Source organism: Sturnus vulgaris, chromosome 1 (genome assembly GCF_052056855.1).
Source record: "Sturnus vulgaris isolate bStuVul1 chromosome 1, bStuVul1.hap1, whole genome shotgun sequence".
NCBI lineage: Eukaryota > Metazoa > Chordata > Aves > Passeriformes > Sturnidae > Sturnus > Sturnus vulgaris.
The window spans coordinates 81548667-81571391 of record NC_142243.1 but is presented as its reverse complement, the minus strand read 5'-3'; the positions used below and the strand labels follow the sequence as shown (position 1 = coordinate 81571391).

At 34.9% G+C, this 22725-nt stretch overlaps 1 protein-coding gene across 18 annotated transcripts in view; it reads right to left on the bottom strand.

Annotated features, from left to right (window-relative positions):
- CDH18 (cadherin 18) overlaps positions 1–22725 on the bottom strand; it is a 490532-nt gene that overhangs the window by 22190 nt on the left and 445617 nt on the right. For all 18 annotated transcript variants that reach the window (XM_088170648.1, XM_088170626.1, XM_088170705.1 and 15 more), the window contains 2 exons: positions 13487–13623; positions 1236–1357 (listed from right to left, as the gene is read on the bottom strand). In XM_088170648.1, the coding sequence (XP_088026774.1) occupies positions 1236–1357; positions 13487–13623 (259 nt within the window). The remainder of the gene's footprint in view (positions 1–1235; positions 1358–13486; positions 13624–22725) is intronic.

Here is a 22725-nt window from a genome sequence, read left to right as displayed (position 1 = left end):
TCTGGACAACAGACAGCTAAGGGACAATGTGCTGGAGATTTATGCATGTTACAGAGATAACGAATAGAGATCAACTGCACTACCTCTTTCTCTCCCAAGACAAGTGGTAAATATTGATTGAAGACAGTATGGAAAGATTGAAAAAAAAATTAGATTTTATTGAAGCATGCAATTAAACTCCAAAATTTCCTGGTGCATGAGGTTGCAGATATCAGAAATTTATGTTTGCTATAGGAAAATTTAGACATGTTCATATAAGATAGTTATTAAAGGATTATTAAAAATACACAAACCATATTTAGATCAGGAAATGACCTTCAAAGTATCTGATACCAAGGAAGTATTTGTAGTATCATACACACTTGCCAGGTCCTTACACTGTGCCTTAGGTGCCAGGTTTTGGCTACTGGTGGAGTGAAGGTAACTTTGATCAGGCTACAGTCAGATGACAGAATACATTTTTATAGTCTCAGCTTTAAAAACAGAAATATATCACTATGTATTTGTGCACACTCTTTTTAAGGATTTGATGAAAATAATGTTATTATCAGTAATATATTCCTCAGGAAATATATGAGCTCATAACTGAAACATACATTTGTGCAATAATGCAAAATAAGCACCATGTGTATAAAACTCAATCTATGGAGAAAAGCAAAATCACTTGGCAAAATTGTCAAACTCTGGGCTGCAATGATGTGCATCAATCAGAAGAGCAGTGGCTGGAGCATGGTTCAGCTATTCAGTCACAGTTCTGGCCCTCCCCATGCTCACAGTTATGAAAAACCCATTCAAGATCTTTTGTTTAATGACCCTTTATAGACAAGGGCAACAAGCAAAGAGTGAGGATGTGAGCCATGCTCACCAGCCATTGCAGAGAGCTGCCTTTGAAACGGTGCTACTATGGGGCACTTGGATGAAAGATGTTAGATCTGCTTCATTCACTTATTCAGGATAGTGGCTTGTCAAATTCCAGCTCTTATCCGACAGGATTAAAGTTGTACCCGTCTTTACAGATGATAGCTTGAGTATATTTTTTGCAGCTACAAGAAAGAGATATTGAACAAATGCCAAAATTTTCTCCCTTTTGCCTAATACAATTAAAATTTCAATCAAATGCAAAACGCTAAATTGATCTCAGAAAGAATTATGATATGTTCCAAACTTCTGACACATGGGACATTAACATAGTAATTGTTCTTTATCACTGGAAGAAATATAGCTGTGAGAGTTACCTGACCAGGCTTTGTATTTTCACAGACGATTACATCATAATCTCTGGCAAGCTCGGGAGGATTGTCATTGACATCCAGGATTCTAACACCAACTGGAACGTGACTCACTAGCCCAGGATTGTCTGTAAAACACATAAGATTCTATTAAGCCTTTTGAAATACTCAGTATTGCATGTCATCCTCGATTTTAAAGTGGTTTATTAACACAATAACTAGATGAAAACTGGATGCAGCTACAGAAATTTGGTTAACAACACACTAAAAGATGTCTGTTACACTTCATTAACTGTTTCAAAAAAATAGCAGTTAAAAAAAGTGGGAAGTATGGCATGAGTCTTAAGTCACTTAAATCAAATACAAGATAATCTGGAAACGAAGTGGGAGGAAGCTGCTGGACTTACGCTGTCACACTGTATGCTAAGAAATGATCAATTTCTTGGTAATGAATGTTAAACTGTCATCACAGTATTGAAGTAAATCTAATACGAAAAATATTAAAGCATTTTTCTTTTTCACAGTTCCTTAAAGAGTTTAGAAAATAAAATGCAAATATAATAATAAAGCACATAGGTATGTATAAACTTTTCCCAAGCTTGAGTTCTGGTTTCTCACAAGTTACTATGGTATTTCACACAATAGTTAGTGAGTGTGGTTTTGGCAGAAGAAAAGAAAGAAAATTTAGCAGAAGTGAGTCTGGGTTTTGCACAAAGAAAACAATGTTTAAGTACCTATGCCTTAGGCTATGATCACTACTTTCATGATAGCTCACCCTCAGAAAGATTACATCCTCAAAAAAGCACAATAAATAGAACCCTTTCAATAAGAATACATTTTCCATGAGAAATTGGAGAAAAAATCCCCAAAAACAAACACAATTTCTTTCAGTCCAGAACACCCTTGTTATTACATCGAAGTACTAAGTTAATTTTATTTTGCTGAAAGAATTATGTATTTAAACTTTTTATAATTATATAATGCGTGCTTTCTGGAGTCTGTACAAGTATCAATCAGTTAGATGATGAACTTCATCTCACAGTCATGAACTAAATGAGACCATCACTAGAAGACAGAAAGTCAATCTTTCAAATGGAGTAAAATAGAAGAATGGGGTACTATAGATTGACATTTCAAAAGTTCATGTCCCTGTGTGTGCTCATAAGAAGAAAAAAAAAAAAAAGAGAGAGAGAGAGAAACAGTAGTAGTCCAAGCTTCATTCATGGTGAAACTTCATTCACTATGGTTATTTTGATCATAATTAACCCCTACCATGTTTCTGTTAAAAAGGGTCATTTTTAAAATGCCGTATATTTGTCCCACCTGTCATGATCTCTGCTCAGAATTTTGGAAAGCTTTGACTAGACACATGCTTGACTTTAAAACCACCAATGATGTAGGCTCACAATGAAAGAATATTTGAGAATGTTAAAGTTTATTTGACAAATGGAGATCTCTCTTTTTCTGTTTTCACATGGGATACTAGCCAAAGCATATAGGTCTTAGAAGTTCCCTCAAATCTTTCACACTCTCTTTTTAACTAACATGGGTATGTTCACACAATGACTTTAATTCATTCTTGAAACTTAGACAATCATCCCCATAAAATGTTAATAGAAGTAGATAAAAAAGTCAACAGAAGATTTAACTAAAAGGGGAATGTTATTCTTAATTAGCATTAGAAGTTAGAAGAACATGCTCAGAAGACATTTATAGGCTTGCAAATTCCATTATCTTGCTGAATTTTTTCTTTACTGGATTTTTCTTTACAGCTTTTACAGTTTTACAGTTTTCTTTACAGCTTTGCAGTTTTACCCGGAATCTATGGATATCTTTGTCAGAGGTGAACTAATAGACTAAACTGGACTATCTCAACTGTGTTTATGCAAGAATGAGGCCTTCTATTGATATCTAAAAAATAGTTTTGGTAGAAAAGTTTGAGGAAAGTTAAAATACTGGGATATGTAAGTGAGGGAAGAATGACACTTGGCATTTGGTAAGTATTTGGGAGAAGGGAGCCATTTATCTATCTTTGCTGTTTTTTTCTGAAGGAAGCAATCTTCTCTCCAGGACATTTGGAGTATGAGTATTAATACAAAAAGATGTTTGTTCCTTTCCTGGAAGTAGGTTAAAAGATTGTACAGAGCAGCACAGGCAGTATAGATTTAATATTTCTTACTGCTCACTTACATGTAGCTTACAACTCATTTAGGTAACGTCCTCTGTCAATGTAATCAGACAATGAAATTTTAAAAATCCTATTACTACAATTACAGAATATTATATCTATGGCTCAATCTATGAGGCTTTGTTGTGGAGGTTTTTGAACATAAATTGTGAGGTATGTGAACTAGAAAGTGGTATAAATGAAAGGAAGGACCACAATGAACACAAAGAGAGTAAATAAAGCATAATAAGGAGCTAGAAAGCAGGGATTACTGTAAAGGGTTACAGATTATTAAAATAATTTTTGAGGAGATTCATAACCTATAACAAAGAATTCGGACATCTTAATGCTAAAGAAAACCTGGAAGAGTTTTAGCAAGAAGGCAACAGAAATTGTGATTATCAGATAATCATAGGATCACTGAAAAATCTTAGTTGAAAGAGACTTCTGAAGGTCACTGGTCCAGTTTTCAGCTCAAAGCAGGACCATCTTCAAAGGTATAAGAAGTCATAATACATCTAAGAAGAAGGGAGCAAAAAAGCAGAGAGAGCACAGGGAAGTGGGTACCACAAATAAAGGACTCCTCTGTAGGCCTGGCATGTTTGGAATAGTTACTGGGGAAGAAAAAATCACACTTCTTAGTCCAGTGTGTGACAAAAAGAGTTAAATACTTTTGTTTTAGTATAGTGCTGCAGCCCTCTTTGCCCCATATTGAATGTGTCCTCTTTTATGCCTGGCACTACTACCCAGAGCAATCTTAGTCAGTGAGATTTGCAGTAGTTTTGCAGAGAGATTTTATGAAGATTCAGAAAGTTTACCTTTATTTCTTTCGTAGCTGTTTTGCAGTACAAATCATTTATAAATACCTCCTCAGTTCGAAAGAGCTCTTTATGCACAAGGTAACAATATTAGTAACTCTCTGGAAGCCGGTACCTCATGGGATCACTGAATTTTGCAGGCAAATTTCCATACTGACAGGCTACTCACAACAAAATGCTAATGGTACAGTATTAACACCACTTACCAAAACGGTTTTGAACGGTGTGCATACAACATAAATTTGCATGCAAAGCGACAGAACAGTTTTAATGGGGGAGGAGAATGAGAAGGAATTGAAGGAAATAGAAGTTTTTTTTCGTTTTTTTTTTTTTTTAAGGTTTGATCTTGAGAATCAACATATATTCCAATCTTTTTCAAGTACAAGTCAACTTCAATCTCCTAACCAATCTAATAACTGGCACATTTAACAGTACATTTTTCTTAATTAGATACATTTCTTGCATCAGTTTGGCAGGTTTCCAGTTTTAAGATAATCCACGTTGACATACATTTCAGGCCTGTGCATTACAAAATATTCTGTGTCTTATTAGCATTATGCCTCAAGAATATATTTTTTGAAGTGAATGCTCTCTGTTTTAAGGGGTAATTGAAGCAGAAACATTGCTCTGATTCACCTATGCTAGGGACTTAATTTCTTATGCTTGAGACTTTTCCCAGAATAAATGGTTCTTCTTCCAGAATACTAAACATCTGTAAAGTAAATCAATTTCATTAGCAGATCCTCCATTGGCAAATCGACTCTAAGTATACAGAAGACCCAATTAACGGCCAATGTGAAGCTTTGAATCTTATCTTCTATTAGTTTCTGTGAGCAAACTTTAAAACCCCTATTTAAGAAGAAAGGATTTTTTAAATATAGTTACTGATGTCTGAGACTTTCTTTTCACACTAACAAAATTCCCATAGACCTTATGAAAAAAAATTCTACCTGAATGACGTTCAGAATAGAAGTCCTGACAATAACAATTTTTCATGGGTTTGTTTATTTGTTTTTTGCTTGTTTTTGTTTTTTTTTCCTTGGGTTTTTTAATTTTTTTTTTTTTTAAGTTAGCTAGACTGGTTCATAACTGTGTACGATATAAGCTAATTTTGACATCTTTTCAAGACCTTACAATGCAAACCAATACTTAGGAAATTCAACTAGCTCTCTATACCATTACTTTTTAAAGAGAAGTATAAAGGACTCACCACATTTCTCTAATAAAGATTACTTTTAACTCGTTAGAAAAATAAACATAGATCTAGGAAGGATAGAATATAGTGCTGAAATCTAAAGTGATGAAAGAATGTCCAACATGCAAATGATGGTGGGAATGTTAATAAAATACTGTGTTTAATTCAGGATTTATTAGTGATAAACTAAATTTTCTGGCAAGGCAAAAATAATTCAAAATCTAAGAATAAGTGTAGCATTCCATTCCAGTCTTCTTTTTTTAAAGGAAGTGGGTACTTCTAAATAACGTTACCTGGATAGCAAATGTTTCTATTTTTTTCTTGTCGCAAAATTTAACTTTTTACTGATGAACACAAAGCTGAAGGCACTGCTCACTTCTCTTGTAGTATGGTAGTAACAGCAGCAGCAAATACAGAAGTGACAGCAATAATCATAGCACTGCAGTAGACCAAAAATACTTGGAGCTTTCAAACTGGAAACCCTCTCTTTCCTTAATGCAAGCAAAATTGTCTCAGATGATGTTGGCATTGACTGCCTGATTAGAACAGGGCACCACAAAACATACTGGCTCTGTTCAAATGGGGTAATAAATGCCATTTCTGTCCTTTCTCTGGTAGCTATGAAGAGCCCATTTTCTGATGGTAATGTACGAATATCTTCATCATTTCATTTCCCAAAGAAACAGGAGAAGAAAATCCAGCATGCCTAGAATCCAATGGCTAAACCAATATAAACGGGGAATAAGTGTTGAAATTTGAATTAGAAGAATTATTTCTTGAACAGGATGGAGAACTAACTGCCTTTCAACAACTGTTGGATTTTTTTAATTGCTTTTTTGTAGGCTTTCTGTATTTCATTGATAAACACATTTAAAAGAACGGCAGATGCTGCTATATCCACATGATTTTTAACACTTGCAGGAATTGTTATTCTGCTGCTTCTCTGGGCAGCTTGTTTCAATGCCTGACCATCCTGTCAATGAAGAAATTTTCCCAAATATCAAGATGAAATCCCCTCTTGTACAACTTTAAACCATTTCCTCTTGTCCCTTCACTTGTTACTTGGTAGAAGATGCCAACTCCCACCTTGCTGCAACCTCCTCCCAGGCAGTGATAGAGAGCAATAACATCTTCCCTGAGCCTCCTTTCCTCCTGGCTAAATGGTTGCATTCAATGATCCTAGAGGTCGTTTTCAACTTTAATGATTATATGATGCTATAAATTCATACTGTTGTGGCACATTAGTAGGCAGCTTGCCAAGGCTGAAAGTAAACTGTGTATGATTGGAAAGTTTGGACAGGGTACCAATACTGTGTCCAGCTCTCACCAGTAAAAAGATTGCAGATATCCAGGTCGTTTTCACTACACCATGACCAATAGTCTCAAAACTCAGACTGTAGTTTTGTTTTTACAATCTACTTTAATCTCTTTCAGAGTTAGGGAAATACTTTTGTGGCAGATTCTGTTTGTTGGAAAAATAAAGTAAATGTTACCTTTTCTGAAACTCAGCCAGCAGGCAGAATGCAAATGAGGTCGAAGATAAAGAATTAATGTGATTTTTTTTTTCTTGGTGAAGGCAGAGTTTACAGCAACAATCATAAATCTAGGAAACAATACAAAATAATATTTCCCTCTAATGGTATTTTTTAAAAACAGTAGTGAATTTCATTGCTTAAGTCTGTTCTCTATGGCTGCAAAAAAAATTATTGGTTTTGAGGATAAAACTGAGACCAAAAATCACAATGAGGACATTTTGTATTATTGTAAGAAAAAAATTCATTTCAAAGAAAAACTGAATCTAGCAACAAATTTACTGCTATTAAAAATTCATCCTGCTGTCCACCAGATAAAAATAGTTTGGAGTTTATAAAACGATAACATATTTTTTTTCTAATTTAGATTACTTTCTTAAAGATATTGTAAAGGAAACATTTTCTAAAACTAATTATTTGACACAAGTTATTAGAGTTATTCTTGATTATGTGGCAAAATTTAAAATGAGAAAATAGATTGACACAAATTCTTGTTCTTTTCTTTTAGCATTGGATGCCAGGAAGCTATTCCTCCAAAGCCTTATTTCCTTCAGACAGTGCATATATTTCTGTCATGTGTTTCAAAATAAACAGAAATTAATTGTGTATTTTTGTCTTTTGATTTCACTTTTTGTAAAATAAATCAGAGTGCCTCTTCATAGCATTAACAGAAATACTATGTATACTTTATATCCCTCCTCTAGCTTCAGTTATCCTTCTCTATATGACAGCCTCATGCAGCGCTATCAGCAGTAATATATTTTAATACCCTACCCAAAACTTAGTAATTTCTTTCTGCAAACATAAAATGTGAAAAAGAACTGACAAATTCTTCTCATAACTTGCTGTTTAATGATGGCAATATGGGTAGTAATATCCCTGTGATTCTATGGAACAGATATAACCACACCTCACTATAACAATACACTTTATCTGTTTATTTGATGTAATTATAGAACTTTCAGTACTCAGCATCTCAAGGGGTTTTATATTTCAGTGCTGCATATTATTAGCTGTCTCTGTGAATCCTGTTTTCTTCTAAATTATGTAACTGTATCTTTCTGTTATTGTTTTTACCAAGACTTATTAAAAAACTACTTATGTTATAATTAGAAAAGGCACTTTAATGTTTTTTACTTTAAGTCTTCTACTATAACTATTCCAAGCTTCTATTCTTGTGAGTTATCCCGACTTTTCACATATTTAAATTCTGAGCAGTGTTTGTTGCCACTTTATTAAAATGTGTCTAAAAGTTATTTCTTTGAGAAGTTTTTTTGCAATGATTTTTTTCCTGGTATCCTTTCCATAAGGTACTGCTTGCGTATTTTTTCAATGAAGCACTGCCCTAATGCAACACTTTGGTATTTTTACCTCTGAAGTTCTTTAAGGAATACACATGGCAAAGTAAATAAGATGTATAAACAAAGAAATATATTTGTTTGGTTGTTTTGGGTTTTTTTCAGTATCGATTTTTTTTTAACACCTTGGAGATTTTTATTTTTGTTGTTTTTTTTTCTGTAAAATCAACTGCATAATGATGTCTCTTCAGAATTTTGATTTCTAATCCATTATGGTTTCAAATTCTGTACATACTGTATCTTTTCACGTGGTCATTTTTTGCTGTCTCTTGATTGGATTTCATTAAATCTGGGGGATCTGACAGAATCTGTCATGAAACACCATTATTTCAGTTCTCCTGTTCTGTACAGCCTCTCCACATCTTTACAAATTAAGAATTCTATATTGAGCCCTCAAAAACAAATTTTTGCACCCATTTTCAGCCATGGCAGAGCATTTTGCAGAAACTCAGGAGCACCACAACTCGATCCCCAAACTGTTGATGATTTAATAAACCCACAAATCCATTCTACACACTGATATATTAACCAGCTGCGTAAGACAAATATGCAAAAACTTCCCAGTAGAAGGTACCTTTAAAATCTTCAAAATATAAGCACTTGCTTTTAAAAAAATCACATTTCTAATTAGAAGCACAGTTATTATCCAACTAAATGACCAGTATTTTATTAACTCCAATAACTTTTTGATGTTGACATCACCTGGAAACTATATAAAGAAACTGGTTTGCTCTGTTTTCTTATTTTCTCCTCCACATTAAAAACATAGTTCCCAATATCAAAAATTCACATAATCGTTGATTTTGAAGGTGCCTATATAGATCTGCAAGTCCAAGTCTTCTGTTCAACGGTGGATCTACAGTGTACATTGCCCTGGGCCATGTCCAGTTGGGTTCTGAATGTCTCCAAGACAGAGAATCCACACCCTCTCAATGTGACCTGTTCCAATTTTTGATCGATCTCACAGTAAAACCATTTTTCTTATTTGATTTAAATGGAATTTTCTGTACTTCAATTTCCATACATTGCCTCCTGTTATTTTACTGGATACTACTCAGATGAGTCTTTCTTCATGTTGATCATCTTTAGTCACCTCTTAGACTCCCCCTGACAGTGATTTAAACACACTGATAAGCTCCTTCTGGGCCTTCACATCTCCAGGCTGAACAATCCCAGCTTTTTCAGCCTCTGCTTATATGAGAGATACTCTAGTTATAATGATTTTATGCACCTGCATCAGACTTAGTGCAGTATATCCATGTCTTTTTGTACTGAGGAGCCCAGATCTGGGATGATTGCTCATGTGGCCTCACCAGGGCTGTGTAGAGGGGAAGGACCCCCTCTCTCAGCCTACTGACAACAGGTTTTCTCACCCAGTGCAGAATGGCATTGGCCTCCTTTGCCACAAGGACACATCACTGGCTCATGTCCAGCTTTCATCCACCAGGATTCCCACTACATCCTTCTTTCAAAAGCTGCTCACTTGCCAGTTGGCCCTGAATATGAACTGGTGCATAGGATTATTCCTCTCCAAGTGCTGGACTTTGCATTTCCTGTTATTAAATCTCTCTTCATTTCCTGTTCACCCATTTGTCTAGCCTGTTGAGATCCTTCCGGTTGTCAGCATGACAATCTGATGTTTCAGCCTTTACTCCAGTTTTGTGTCATTTGCAAAGAGAGTGAGAGTGGCTGAGACAGCACTCTGCTCCACATACCACCTCATGAATGAAGGGATTAAAGAGCATTGTATCCTGCATAAGACTCTGTGAGTACTTCCTAGTGACTGGACTCCAGCTGCAATTTGGGCTGCTACTTATAGCCCTTTGAACCTGCCATTCCAGACAATTTTCAATCCACTTCACCCTTCATTTATCTAGCTCGTTCTTCTATGTGTCTTGTTCTCTCATGAACTCTCTCAATCTTCCTTAATTCTTACCAGCTAGAGAGGTAATTTTGGAATTTGAATCACTTCCTATCATTGAGTGCTATCATTATAATGACTTTTAATTGACAGATTCTACGCTGGTCCTTAAAATAGTTCAGCCTTAAGTTTTTCCACTTCCTAAGGGACAGATTGTATTATCAGTATTACTATGACTGCATTTCTTTCCTCTAAATCAGTCTTTCATCTGTTATAAAATATTGTGCATTTGCTCTGTACTTTCCTATTCATTACTCTTGTCAAAGACTTGTTCAAAAACCTTTACTAGAGTCAAGCAAATTCTATCTTTTCTCTCTTTCAAATAGACTTCTGTAATTTTTTTCAAAGAGTTTCTAAGAAGTCAATCAAATGGTAATAATTCTATGTGAATCTGTATTTTAAAGTATTACTGCTACTATTAATACTACTATTCCTTCCCCCTGCCCCAGATTTAGCTTCTATATCCTTCAACATAAACTATAGTACTACTTTATCATCTTATTCCCTAATATCACAAAGAGATTTCAGGAAGTGCCAGTACCAAAATAACCAAAGTAGATTCTTCTGGACATTAAAATTCCACTCTTCTTCCCTGTATGCTGCTGTTTAAGAGCAATGCATGCTAAAGAAAGAAAAGCATTGCCCATCAATTCTTATAATAATGGTGTGCTTTAAGAAGTAACAGCATAAACAGAAAAAACCTGATGATTATTACATCAGCATTACTCCCACAGAGCAAAGTGGTAGGGCTTCCTCAGATTTCAGATAGGACATTGGATCAGTGCAGAACTTATATATCATATACAGAGATTAAAAGTGAAAGTAAATGCCTTATGAAAGGTTCAGAAAGAATAAGGCTGAAGCATGATGATACCACACATTTAAGGGTAGAAATATAATGTCGATTCTAAATTTCATTTATGTAAAATAAGCCTGGTTGAAAATAGTGGCCAAAAGGTTGATAGGTAGAAACTGAATTCTATCAGTGAAATGTAGCACAAAGTCAAGTGAGGAAAACACTTCAAGAAACTAACTACAACACTTTATACCCACAGAGCACCTCCTGTTGTTGAAGTAATATAATCTTTATGATCCTTGCAGGTTTGCTGTGTTTTTGGCCAAGCAAATGTTGTCAGAAACTGCAAATGCCTTCCACTATGCCAGATAAATTTAAGGAATACCACCCTCACAGCTGAATAACACTTTGGTCATAGCCTTTGACCGATATTTCAGCTTTTTTTTTTTTTTAGTTCTGCAATACCTTGTTCCTGAGCTTGAAAGCAAAAGCCATAAGACTAGATGTGGGATAGATAGCACTTAAAGGAAGAGCTTTGGCTATACACAGCATATGCTCCTTGCTTTACCATAAATTCAGTTATTAAGTTCACAATGGATTTGGAAGAGAACAACAGTGTTGTAATTTCCAAATTACTGCAGATAAGGAAATTGTTGGGGAAGTAGATACAAGGAAAGGCTGTCAGTGATTTAGGCTGCCTGTCAGTCTGTCTGTCATCCATCTCTTCTTCACTACTGTCACTTCCTTTTTTCATAAATGAATTGTTTTTCCAATGGACACTGTATATTTACTTATTTTTCCAATCTCAGCTTTAACAATAACAAAGGCAGTGCAAGGGACAAAAAAATCAGATCTCTGTTTTCCTGCAGTAAATTGCACCTGAAACAGAATTCTAAGCAGAGTATCTAAAAAACAACAACAATAACAATAACAACAACCCCCTCCTCCCAATAAAAACAAAACAAAACAAAACAAAGGAGAAAAGAGTATAATTCTCACAATTAATTCCATTCTGGTTTAGTTATAAACATAGTCCTCCTTCTTTATACTATTCTCAGCATGATACATGTACAAGCACTCTTTTGATTATATAAAACAAGTAATATGGAGAAAGTTATGCTTAAGTTTTATGCTATTGAAATTTCTTTCTGGAAAATAATTACATTTCAATGGTTTCCAAAAAAGGACTCATGACTACTCCTTTTTTTCAGTGTCCCAATGTAGCTTTTAAATCTTTTTTAAAATTAACAGTGTGCACCTGTTTATGATTAGGCTTTAATTATATTTTATTTCATGGTGAATTGAAATAGCACATTCTACATATGTCAGCACTGTCAAGCACACAGGAGTGTTAGTGTTTACCTTTTCAAAGAGCTAATCATAAAATTCTAGATCCTATTATTCACTATAGAAAAACACTTAGCCCAAAATGTCAATTTAGTTGTGAATGTAGGCACAATAATAAGAAACAATTTGTTGCCTTTATGAAATACATTCATGCTGTTTATTTTGTAGCATGTGCTAGTACTATAGTGGCAAAATAGATTAAATTTTAACTTAGAGATGAAGCAGATGAAAGCAGACTAGGCTCAATAATGTCAGTGGAACCTATTAGAGGTAAAACCTGCATTTTATAATGAAAAAAAAAATATAGATATATATATATACAAAGGCATTCCACAGTTTTGATGAAAATCATTGCCACTGAAAGATGGTATCAATAGTGCTTAGAAGGATAGAAGGAGTGAATCTATCAGTCCAGGATGGGACATTTTCTCTCTTCTTTTGCCTTGTTGAGTTTTATAAATTTAAAACTTTGACTGTGGAAAAATAAAAGACCCTGTAATAAAAAGGTTAACTGAAAAGCATTTTAAACTCTGCTTGCCTCAAGTAGAAATATTTGTCTCAGACTACTCAGCCAGATGGTTTTCCATCAGTGCAAGGCTTATCTGAGGCAATGGAAATTCATCAAAGTTAGAGGACTTTCAAATGCACAGGTAAGTCTTTATTGTATCTTTACTTGTCAATTTGCCTATTAAAAGGCTGGAGACATAACCAGAAACTACTAGGCATCTGTGAAGTATAAATTAATTTCTCAGGGAGTACTAAATAGTCTTAATTTCTTAGACATACGAATTGTGAAACACAAATGGGACAAGCTGTTGGTTTTAGGACATTGAATGCTTAGAAATGTTTCTGGGTAAGGTGACAGCCTTATGTCCCATGCAGAGAAATGTGGCAGATTTACAGCAGTGAAATCACATAGGCATGTGGCATTTTGTTTAATTGTTCTGTGGAGTTAGAGTATTCACACACACACACACAAAACTCTCCTTTATCCAGACTAGCTAAAAACCCACTGATGCTAAAAAGAACATAACATATTAAAGTAGTCTTTCTTAAAATCTGAGAGTGATTATTTTCCTTTCTAATTTTTATTTTTCATACTATGTGCAAATAAATTATTTACCTATCTCAGAAGCGGACACTGTGATGTTGTACCAAGGTGTCTCCTCTCTGTCAAAGATCTTGGCAGTCTTAATGGTCCCAGTACTAGCATCAATGGTGAAATACCTTTCTTCTTCTGTGTTATGGTCAATGAAATATCTATGAAGAAATATAACGATTAATATATATATTCATTGCAGTATATATAATCCAAAGTAACAGAAAGCTATATAAGAATATTACTTTCAAGCTTTTAAAATCATAGACATTTTTAAAAACAACCTAAAAAATCTATAATTTGGAGAAACCCAAAGGAACACCATATTTCATTTCTTTCATAATGTTTTATTTCTTTTGATACATAACAATATTTCCACTGTGAGTCACAAAGATATAAATTGCTAACAGGTAGTATTTTGCACAGCAGTATACAACCCTGTCAAAGGTAAGATACACATGTATTTTGACTAAAAATCATGAAATGGAAAAGCAGAAAAGAAAGCAGATACTAAGACATTATTATTCAGCTTATTTGCCTGTCACTGCAAACCAGTGTGATCAGCCTCGATTCCTGCTTTGAAGCATGACTCTCTGACATGAAGTCGATGACAAGATGACATATAAGCCATTTGGTACATAACCTTTACAGAGTACCAGAAACATCTGGTTCCCAGAAAAGCCATTGACACTACCCTAGAAGCAAGACTAAACTTCCCTGCTTTACCTCCCTTGGCTTCTGGGCACTTTGCCTAGCAGGGAAAGTAAAAGCCTTGAAGTGGGTAATGGAAGCAGAGGGAAAGAGCACAAAAGAAGAGATTGACGAGACTTTTTTCTCAAAGCTGGAATCATTTACAATGGCTTTTAACGAATGAAGCAATTACAGAACCCTTCTAAGCCTTTTTAACTAACTCCAGAAAAAAATAAATTATATTCCATTACTGATTTTCCCAATAATTTGTCATCCTTGCTTTCATTCTGTGAAATTCCATATATATTTAATATACAGAAGGCATATAAATGTCAAAATTAATTATTTGTCTCATCCAATTGCTCTTATTTTTACATCACCAGAAGTGTAACAGAGTGACACACATAAAAGTTGCCAAGCTCAAAACAATTAAAAATAAGTTTTATTTCTCTCCCAATGTATTTATTTATACCAGTTGTGTAAACAAAAGCAAGCAAACAAATAAATATTTAATTGAATGATATATTAAAGGCAGAGATGATGTGAAAAGGTAAAAGAAAGAAAGCACTCAGAAGGGAAAGCAGAAATCTGAATGAGTCACCTTAACTGGTCAAAGGATTGGACACTCAGTGGAAAAGCTAAATACGGTGTGGTGACTTAGGGTAGATCTTCCTTACTGGAGAGAACTTGAACCCACCTCTCCTACCTGCAAGAAGTATTTACATCTGCCTTGCAGTATGCTATCTTGCCTTGTGGAACTCCAGATTTTCTTACTATGCCTCAAGTGTTTTCAGCTGCTAAAGAACCATAGTTCAGTCACTGGAAATCAAAGCAGCCAAAGCTAGGATAGAATATCTTTCTTTCTGCCTATTCTCCATCTTTCCTTTCAGCATAATGAAGAGTGAAAGGTGATGCAGCAATTTGTAAGAGTTTAAGTCAGGAAAATTTTTTATTTTTTTCAGAGGACATTGTTTGCTAACTGAATTAAAAAAAACCCAAAACAAACAAAACAAAAACACCCACACAAAAAAAAAGAAAAAAAAAACAATAAAAAACCCCCACCCCCCCAAAAAAAAAGCACCACGACAAAACTAAAACAGTGATATTGCCAAAAAAGAACAATAATTAGTGAATTTATACACAGCAGTCATTGCTGACACACTTTTGAAAGTTGGTGTGGTTCTCCATTTTTGGTAAACTCAGGAGAGGAATTAAAAGAAAACTCCTGATGAACATTCATCAGTCACTGATCATGAAATGCTGGATGGTGCAGACATCCAAAGGCATTTATTTTGCTTTGAGGAATATTGGAATCCTCTGGGGACATATCACAAAAAAGAACAAAAATGGATCACACAATTATCCTTTTGGCATTATTTTATATGGCCTTATTTTTACAAGCTATAATCACCTCTTTAAGACTGTGCCAGTCTCAGTGGAGAAGTTGTATCTCCCATATCCACAGACAGCATTACCTTTTAACTATTTACAAAATCATGGAGACAGACTGATATCAACCTCTAAAAATCCATAAAGCTGCCACATTTGCTAAAGAGTCATGTTGTCATCTAAACTTTTTCCAGAAGATATCTGCTTCAGATGGAGAAATGCCCCCATGCCTTATGCTTAGCAGTGTCGGAAAACTGAGCTAGGAAAAACAGTTGGAATGTTTTGATCATACTACTCTTAACACAGAAATAATGAATATTTGGTTGTGTTGGGCAAGATACATACACAGGTACACAAACATCTTTTACAGGATGAACTAGAAGGTTAAGAGAGAAAGCATGGGAATCATAATTGTCCTTCAGTTTTCTTGGAGACTTTTTACTGTTAGAGCTTACAATCAGTTATGCAGTGATAAAATTTAATTACTTCTCTCCTAGTATAGCTTTGTTTTTCTTGACTCTAGGCATCTCCTGATAGCAAGGATTATTTGCTGAAAAAAAAAAGAAATCAAATATTCTTTCCTGACCTGTTTTTATGGAGTATGTTCGGCAAATCCAAATAAATTTATAATGCAAGAATCTCATCCCTGTAAACATTAATTACTCCGGACACTATTTGCTTATTATCAGCATCAGGCACAGTGACTATTCTGTTAGTCACTATTGTGCTGACCACAGAACCATAAAAATAGGGCTATGTATTATTTGTAGACCGTATCTTAAAAATATATTTAATTTTAGTTTGGGCTTCAGTGAGACAAAGTCCTAATATGAATATCCAGCTGTTTTTTTGTGTATATGACTTATAAGAAAATTATCACTTCCTCTGAGCAAAGCACAGGGAAAAAAAATCTATCCCAAAAATGAAGCTTGTGTAGAAAAACTGATGTTTGATTTTTTGATGAATTGTGATCATCTAACGAACCATTTTCATAAACATACTGTAAAAGATGGTATTTTTTTCTTTTTTAATATGAACATCATTTTCTAAATCAGTTATCTAAGTGTGTTCCACTCTGTTTAAAGAATTTAGGATTGGATTAATAATTTGAATTGCATTTCCTGTGTCATTAATAAAAACAAAATAATTCTGTGGAAACTTATTGTACTAACACTTCCAATGATGATAGAATATTTTTTTTCTTTTTTATACAGTAGCACTTCCCTTTCATGTGCTAACTTTTGCATACAGTTTGAAATATTCACAGATTGACAATTCTTCATCATATAGTAAATAAGAGAGTGTTACTTCCTTAGGTTTTCCCATAATTAAAATGTTCAGTTCTCCTTCATTACTCCAGATTCTTCCTTACAATTGCTTTGTGTATCATATCTAAAGCAGCTATCTTCATTTCTCTGTTCCCCAACCTTCATGAATCTGTCAGTAAAACAAGTTACAGAAGGTATTCCCACACAGTAGAAAACCTAGGAATGTAAGTTCTGCTTCCAACTGCTTTAAAAATATTTTGTACAAGAACTCTCTTGGTAGAGTAACTCATTTTTGTCATGTAAACGGATATTTAGAACAAGATTCATTGTTTTTACAAAATGCTGAACAATTTGGACCTTTATAAGTACTAGTAACTAATTTATCTACACGTTGAGAATAGAGACCCAATATATCTATAAATAGAGCACATTCTAGAGCTAATGATACTTTACTTAAGCTTCTGAATTTACCTCAACTGATTAAAAAAAATACTTTCATCTGAGTAATAGTGACAACAGACACAGTCATTCCCTTCTGTTCCTGCCCTTCCTTCCACATCTACTGATTGCTTTTTGATGCTTTTTCTAGACTACAAAAAGATATAGTGCAAGTTTTGAATTTCAAAGAGTGATTTCAAAAGAGGTTTTTCACCTTAACTCAGTTCATGGTTTCTGCTCACTTAGAATGCATTAATTCAAAAATTAATTTCAAATATCTATATGAGATATTTATTTATAGACATTTAGTCATGACAATGTCATGTGACTTGGCATGCTTATAACCACTGCACATTAAATTAGCACATCAGAGCTGCATGGCACATGTTAATAAAGAGAATTAATAATGAGACATGCCTAGATAAACAGCTCTCCAAAAACTGTTTACATGTAAGCCAGCAACAGAAACCAATCTGAAAGAAACTTCATTTAAAAGTATCATGAATATAGAAAATTTAATAGTCACACTATCTGAAGATAATGTGAAGGAAATTAAATATCAAAATTGAATCCTGCTAACACTGGGAAATTCAACATGTGACACATTTTTATTAGGCAGTGTCAGTGAATGGAAGTTTATTCCCGGCTTCATCCATATCCTTCTGAACAAAGCAAGCCACTGGCTCCTCTGGCTTCATTCCTCACTTCCTGTCTTTTAGTGATGCAGTGGGTCAGTGATGACAGATATTCCCCCCATTTTTGGTGAAAACTAAAAGTATTTGCATCAATTAGGAAATAAAGAGAAATGCATATGAATAGTGGCCCTTGGGCAGAAGGTCACTATGGAACATATAAATCTGCTTTCAGTATTAAATCTGTCAGATTCTAATAATGCTTAAAATGGTGAAAAATTTCAAAGGTGCTAAAGTAGTTTAGAAATACTAATGATCTCCAAACCTTTTAGGAAGGCTTCTGAAGCAAAAAGACATAAGCATTTTCAGAATCTCTCTACCTAAATTATTGTCTTAATATTAACACCAGTTTATCACTGGATAGACAACTGGCATAGGCTGTTACTGTTCTGGTGTGGCTCTCTTCTAGTTACTGTGTTTAAGAAGGAACATTGAGTTTGAACTTTTAAAATAGTTTTGAGGTTTTAAGTTGTCTGTTTCTGTTTCTAATCAAATCTTTAACTTACCTTTTCATTATGTCATTTTTCATTTAATAACCTATTTATCAACTGCAAAAATGAACTCTGTTACATATTTCTACCCTGGCTACAAATCTCATATTGATAATAAACTTCCAAAGACAAATTTCAGCCAGATGTGAATTCAAAGATCACAGTACTTCCTTGAACTTTTGTTTTGAGACATAAGCAAATAGCCAGTTCTCAAATAACAAGTGAAAATGGTTACGAAAAGTTACTAAAAAAATTCCATGAGAAGATAACAGAACCTTGTCCAACCAATTATATCTTTAAAGGCTTATCAGTTAAAAGTCAAATGTTATTATAAGGAAACCTATTCAGTTAAAGATTTAAGCAAGAAACTTTCACAGAAAAAAAAGGTAGATTTAAAGTACAGAAAATTTTATTTCATTATATAAAATATCTTAGAAAAGGAAGAGTAAGTAACTGCATAGGGTGAGAGAAGGAGATACATTATGACAAAGAGTAAGAGAACCAGCCAGCTGTAACTCTCAGTGTTTGACCAGCTGGAGAACAACAAGAAATGGCCCATGCTGGGGCATGCCTTTTATCTTCTCTCTGCCTCCTGACAGCAGCACTCATGAGCCTGGAAACCAGCAGCAAATCCTTGAAGCCAAATGAAGTGGTGGGGAGACATTCTGTTGCTGTGACTGTCTTGCACTACACTACCTCCATTCCAGGGCCAATTTATTTCCCCATAGTTCAAAAAAATTCAGTGAGAAGAGAAAAGCAATTGTGAAGTGAGTCAGAAGTCATGCCAATCAGCAGGTAACCAATTTTCTCCCTGCAGCATGTCTGGTACATTAAGGAGACATTCGATGTTCCAGAGCTCCTTGGCAGAAGATTGCTACTGTGAACTACAGCCTTCAACTGCGCTTTTCAAGTGTGAAAATTAAATATGTTTGAGATAACTTGGAGAAGGTAATCCCTCTGTTTACTGTTCCTTTGCTTTCTTTTCAAACAGCCATAGCATAACTTTGAGAAAGATACTGTTCTTCTCACAGCATTTAAAGGGAGTTGATTCAATATGCTGTTCCTGCTGAGTTATCTCTGGTGCTGGCTGCCAGCTGACATCCATCAGTTGATCAGCAGTACCTTGTTGTTTCTATACAAGACTCTTCACCTCTCATACGGAAATCTCAGCTCAGCCAGAGTGGCAGCGTTCCATGTCCTAGTCCTAGAGATGTGAGTTGCTGGGTCCCAGGGGACATAGGGGAGTTGACAGCAGTGACCCACTGTCTCCCAGAAAAGCCCCTGAGGGCAGCCACTAACTGGTTTGAATTTTATGCAGAAATCAGCTTCCTGCTCAAGTTCTCATTCCCATCCTCTAGCACACTGCTCACATTGGACACAGGAAATTTGGAACACTGTTCATTTTAAGGAAATAAGCCCTTTGACACTCATCATTTCTAGCTAGCAGTTTCTATCTACATGAGTTAATCACTGATCATTTTTCTAGCTAATTCTACCAGTCAGTGTAGGCTAAGAAGAGGCCACATCCTTCAATGCGTAATTCAGAATTCAAGCAAGATAAAGGTTTGTCTTCTTTTCATGACTTTATGAATTTCTTCAGAGTATTATGATTGTCCAAAAGCATTTCAGGTAGATGAGATGATGGAAGAACTATATCTTATTATAGCCAAGTTTCTTGTTATTCAAAGATATTAACATTCAGATGCTGTTAAGAAATAAGGTGCAGTCAGTGTTAGATGAGAAACACTTTTATTTTCTCTTACAAGCTAGCTACATATACAGCTACTTCTCTACAGGTACACCTACTTTTCTACCTACCAGCTAAAGAATGGTATTCTACTTACATATTATCTTTTTGTCTTCTCTACATATTCTACACTAAACCAAATAAAACCAAGATTGATAGATATATTTATGCCTATTTATTGGAGTTGCATGACTTTATCAAATGACTACACCCTAGAGAAGTTCAGATATGAAGGCTGACTCTAAAACCATAAAAGAACGTTAATACTTGAGGCATTCCAAAGTCAGTAGGAATTATAGAAACATAAAGATGATGTTCTGGCATGAAAAATCAGTATTTCATGGTCAAAAAGTTGATGTGTGTGTGTTTTCTCTCTCAGCCCTCAGGAAGGGATGCTGGTGGTTCTGGTTGATGTGGCATTCTGACTCCTATCCTGAGCTGGATTCTTCCTAGTCAGAAGAGATGTCAGAACATCTTACCAGTTCCTGCTAAAGGACACGGACATATTTGTTACTGGGAGACCTAGGACACATAATTTGACAAGAATCAAAACTAATTTAGGCCTCAGAGAACTAAACATCAACAGATCTCTCACTTCAACACTATAAACTGTGAAGTCTCACTGTGAAATCAGATGGAGAATTAGTGAAGAAATAGTAGAAAAAAATCCTACCTCTCTCCAGCCACTCAAAATAGTGTGTCCTTTTTCTTTCTCAGTTTACTGACAATCTTAGAGAGAATACTGAAGGATTATGATAGCTGTGATTTGAGGTCTCCTCTGAGGAGGGTGGATTTTTGCCTTTGTCTTCAGCAGCACAGGCCTGGTAGGATCTGGAAAATCTCACATGTTCCCCCACGGCCATATGAGGGAGGGATGGTCATGCTAGATGATGGCACTGATCTCAGCAAGCTGCCCTAAGTATAGTCAACAGAGTCATAGACTCATTTAGTCATAGTCTGTGTTGGAAGGGACCTTAGATATCACCTAATTCCAACCTCTCTGACATGGGCAGTGAGACCTTGCCCAAGACCAGATTGCTCAGAGCTCCATCCAACCAGGTCTTAAACATATCCAGGTATGTGGCACCCACAATTTCTCTGGGCAACCTTTTTCATTGTCTTATCACCCCCACAGAGGATAATTATTTTGCTAATATCTAAGCTAAAACAACTCTCTTTCAGTTTGAAGCCATTCCCTCTTGTCCTGTCACTATATATTCTTGTAAATAGTTCATCTTTTGTGTAGGTTCCCTTCAGGTAGAAAGGGAAGCTGCAATTATGTCACCCCAAACAGTCCAAGTTCACTCATGAAATCCATCTCTTCCTAGTTTCGAGAAAATTATGTTGTGGGGGACTGTGTCAAAGGCTTTACAGAAGTCCGGATAAATGGCATCTGTAACCCTTCCCTTGTCCACTGATGTAGTCACTCCATTAGGCCACTAGACTGGTCAGCAGGACTTGTCCTTAGGGAAGTCGTGCTGGCTGTGCACAGGACAGCAGGAAAAAAATGGATGTTATTCCTCTTATATGACATTCAAAGAGCACATAAGACAAATGAAAATAAGTAAGAGAAAGGATGTCTGTACTTTGCAGAAGGGGAACAGTCTTATCCCTTCTCCCTGCTGAGCGTATGGATGAGTAGCATAGAAACTGAACTGATTTCAGACTTCAAAATATAATTTTAATTTTCAGCCTCTCCCTTTGATCCTTTCATGCAGTTGAAAGGTTTCTTGCACCTCTCTTTAATTTGAATCACAAGTTGAGGTTTTATTCTACCTCTAGCAAATTTAAACTTTACATTAGAAGTCTAAAACCTGAATTTTTCACAATACTTCCTGTCTTTAAGACTTTGAGAAATAATAATAGGAATTCATAAAACTTATGGGGTATGTTCTTTCATCTACATATGAGCATGCCTCTTAAAATACCATTTACTGAAAATTAAAATTACTTTCTAAAGGCTGATGACAGAAAGTATTTACCTTCAGATGAATCTAAAAGATGACTATCTTTAACAATCAATGCAGAAAAAGTTAAAATAAGTTTCTCTACCTAATGCTGGAAATGAAGAAAAAGTTCCTACATCACATTAATTGTTATAATCCTATGCACCTGTAATTCATTAACTTTGTAGTATTCTTTCTGAAAGAAGGAAAGTTGTCAATTTAAATGAAAGTAGGACAAGGGAACTATGTATTTATTAGAGTCTCTACATACCATGTGTTACTGGAAAGCAAGCTTTTGAACTCATTAGTATGTACATGTATTATAACCATTATGATATATCATCCATTTTAAGGAAACCACATAAGACCATTAGAAAAGTGGGAAGCCAGGATCATGACTGAGATTGCACTTTTATTCTTCAGCAACTTAGCACAAAATTAAAGGTCAGTTTTTAGGATAAAATAAATAAATAAAAAATAACTTTTAGCATAAAATTTTAAAAATAAACAAAAAAACCCCAAAACCAAAACAGCACTTTTTTCCTCACTTTCCTATAGCTGATCAATCCTTGTAAATGAAACCCATTATAGTAAGATATATT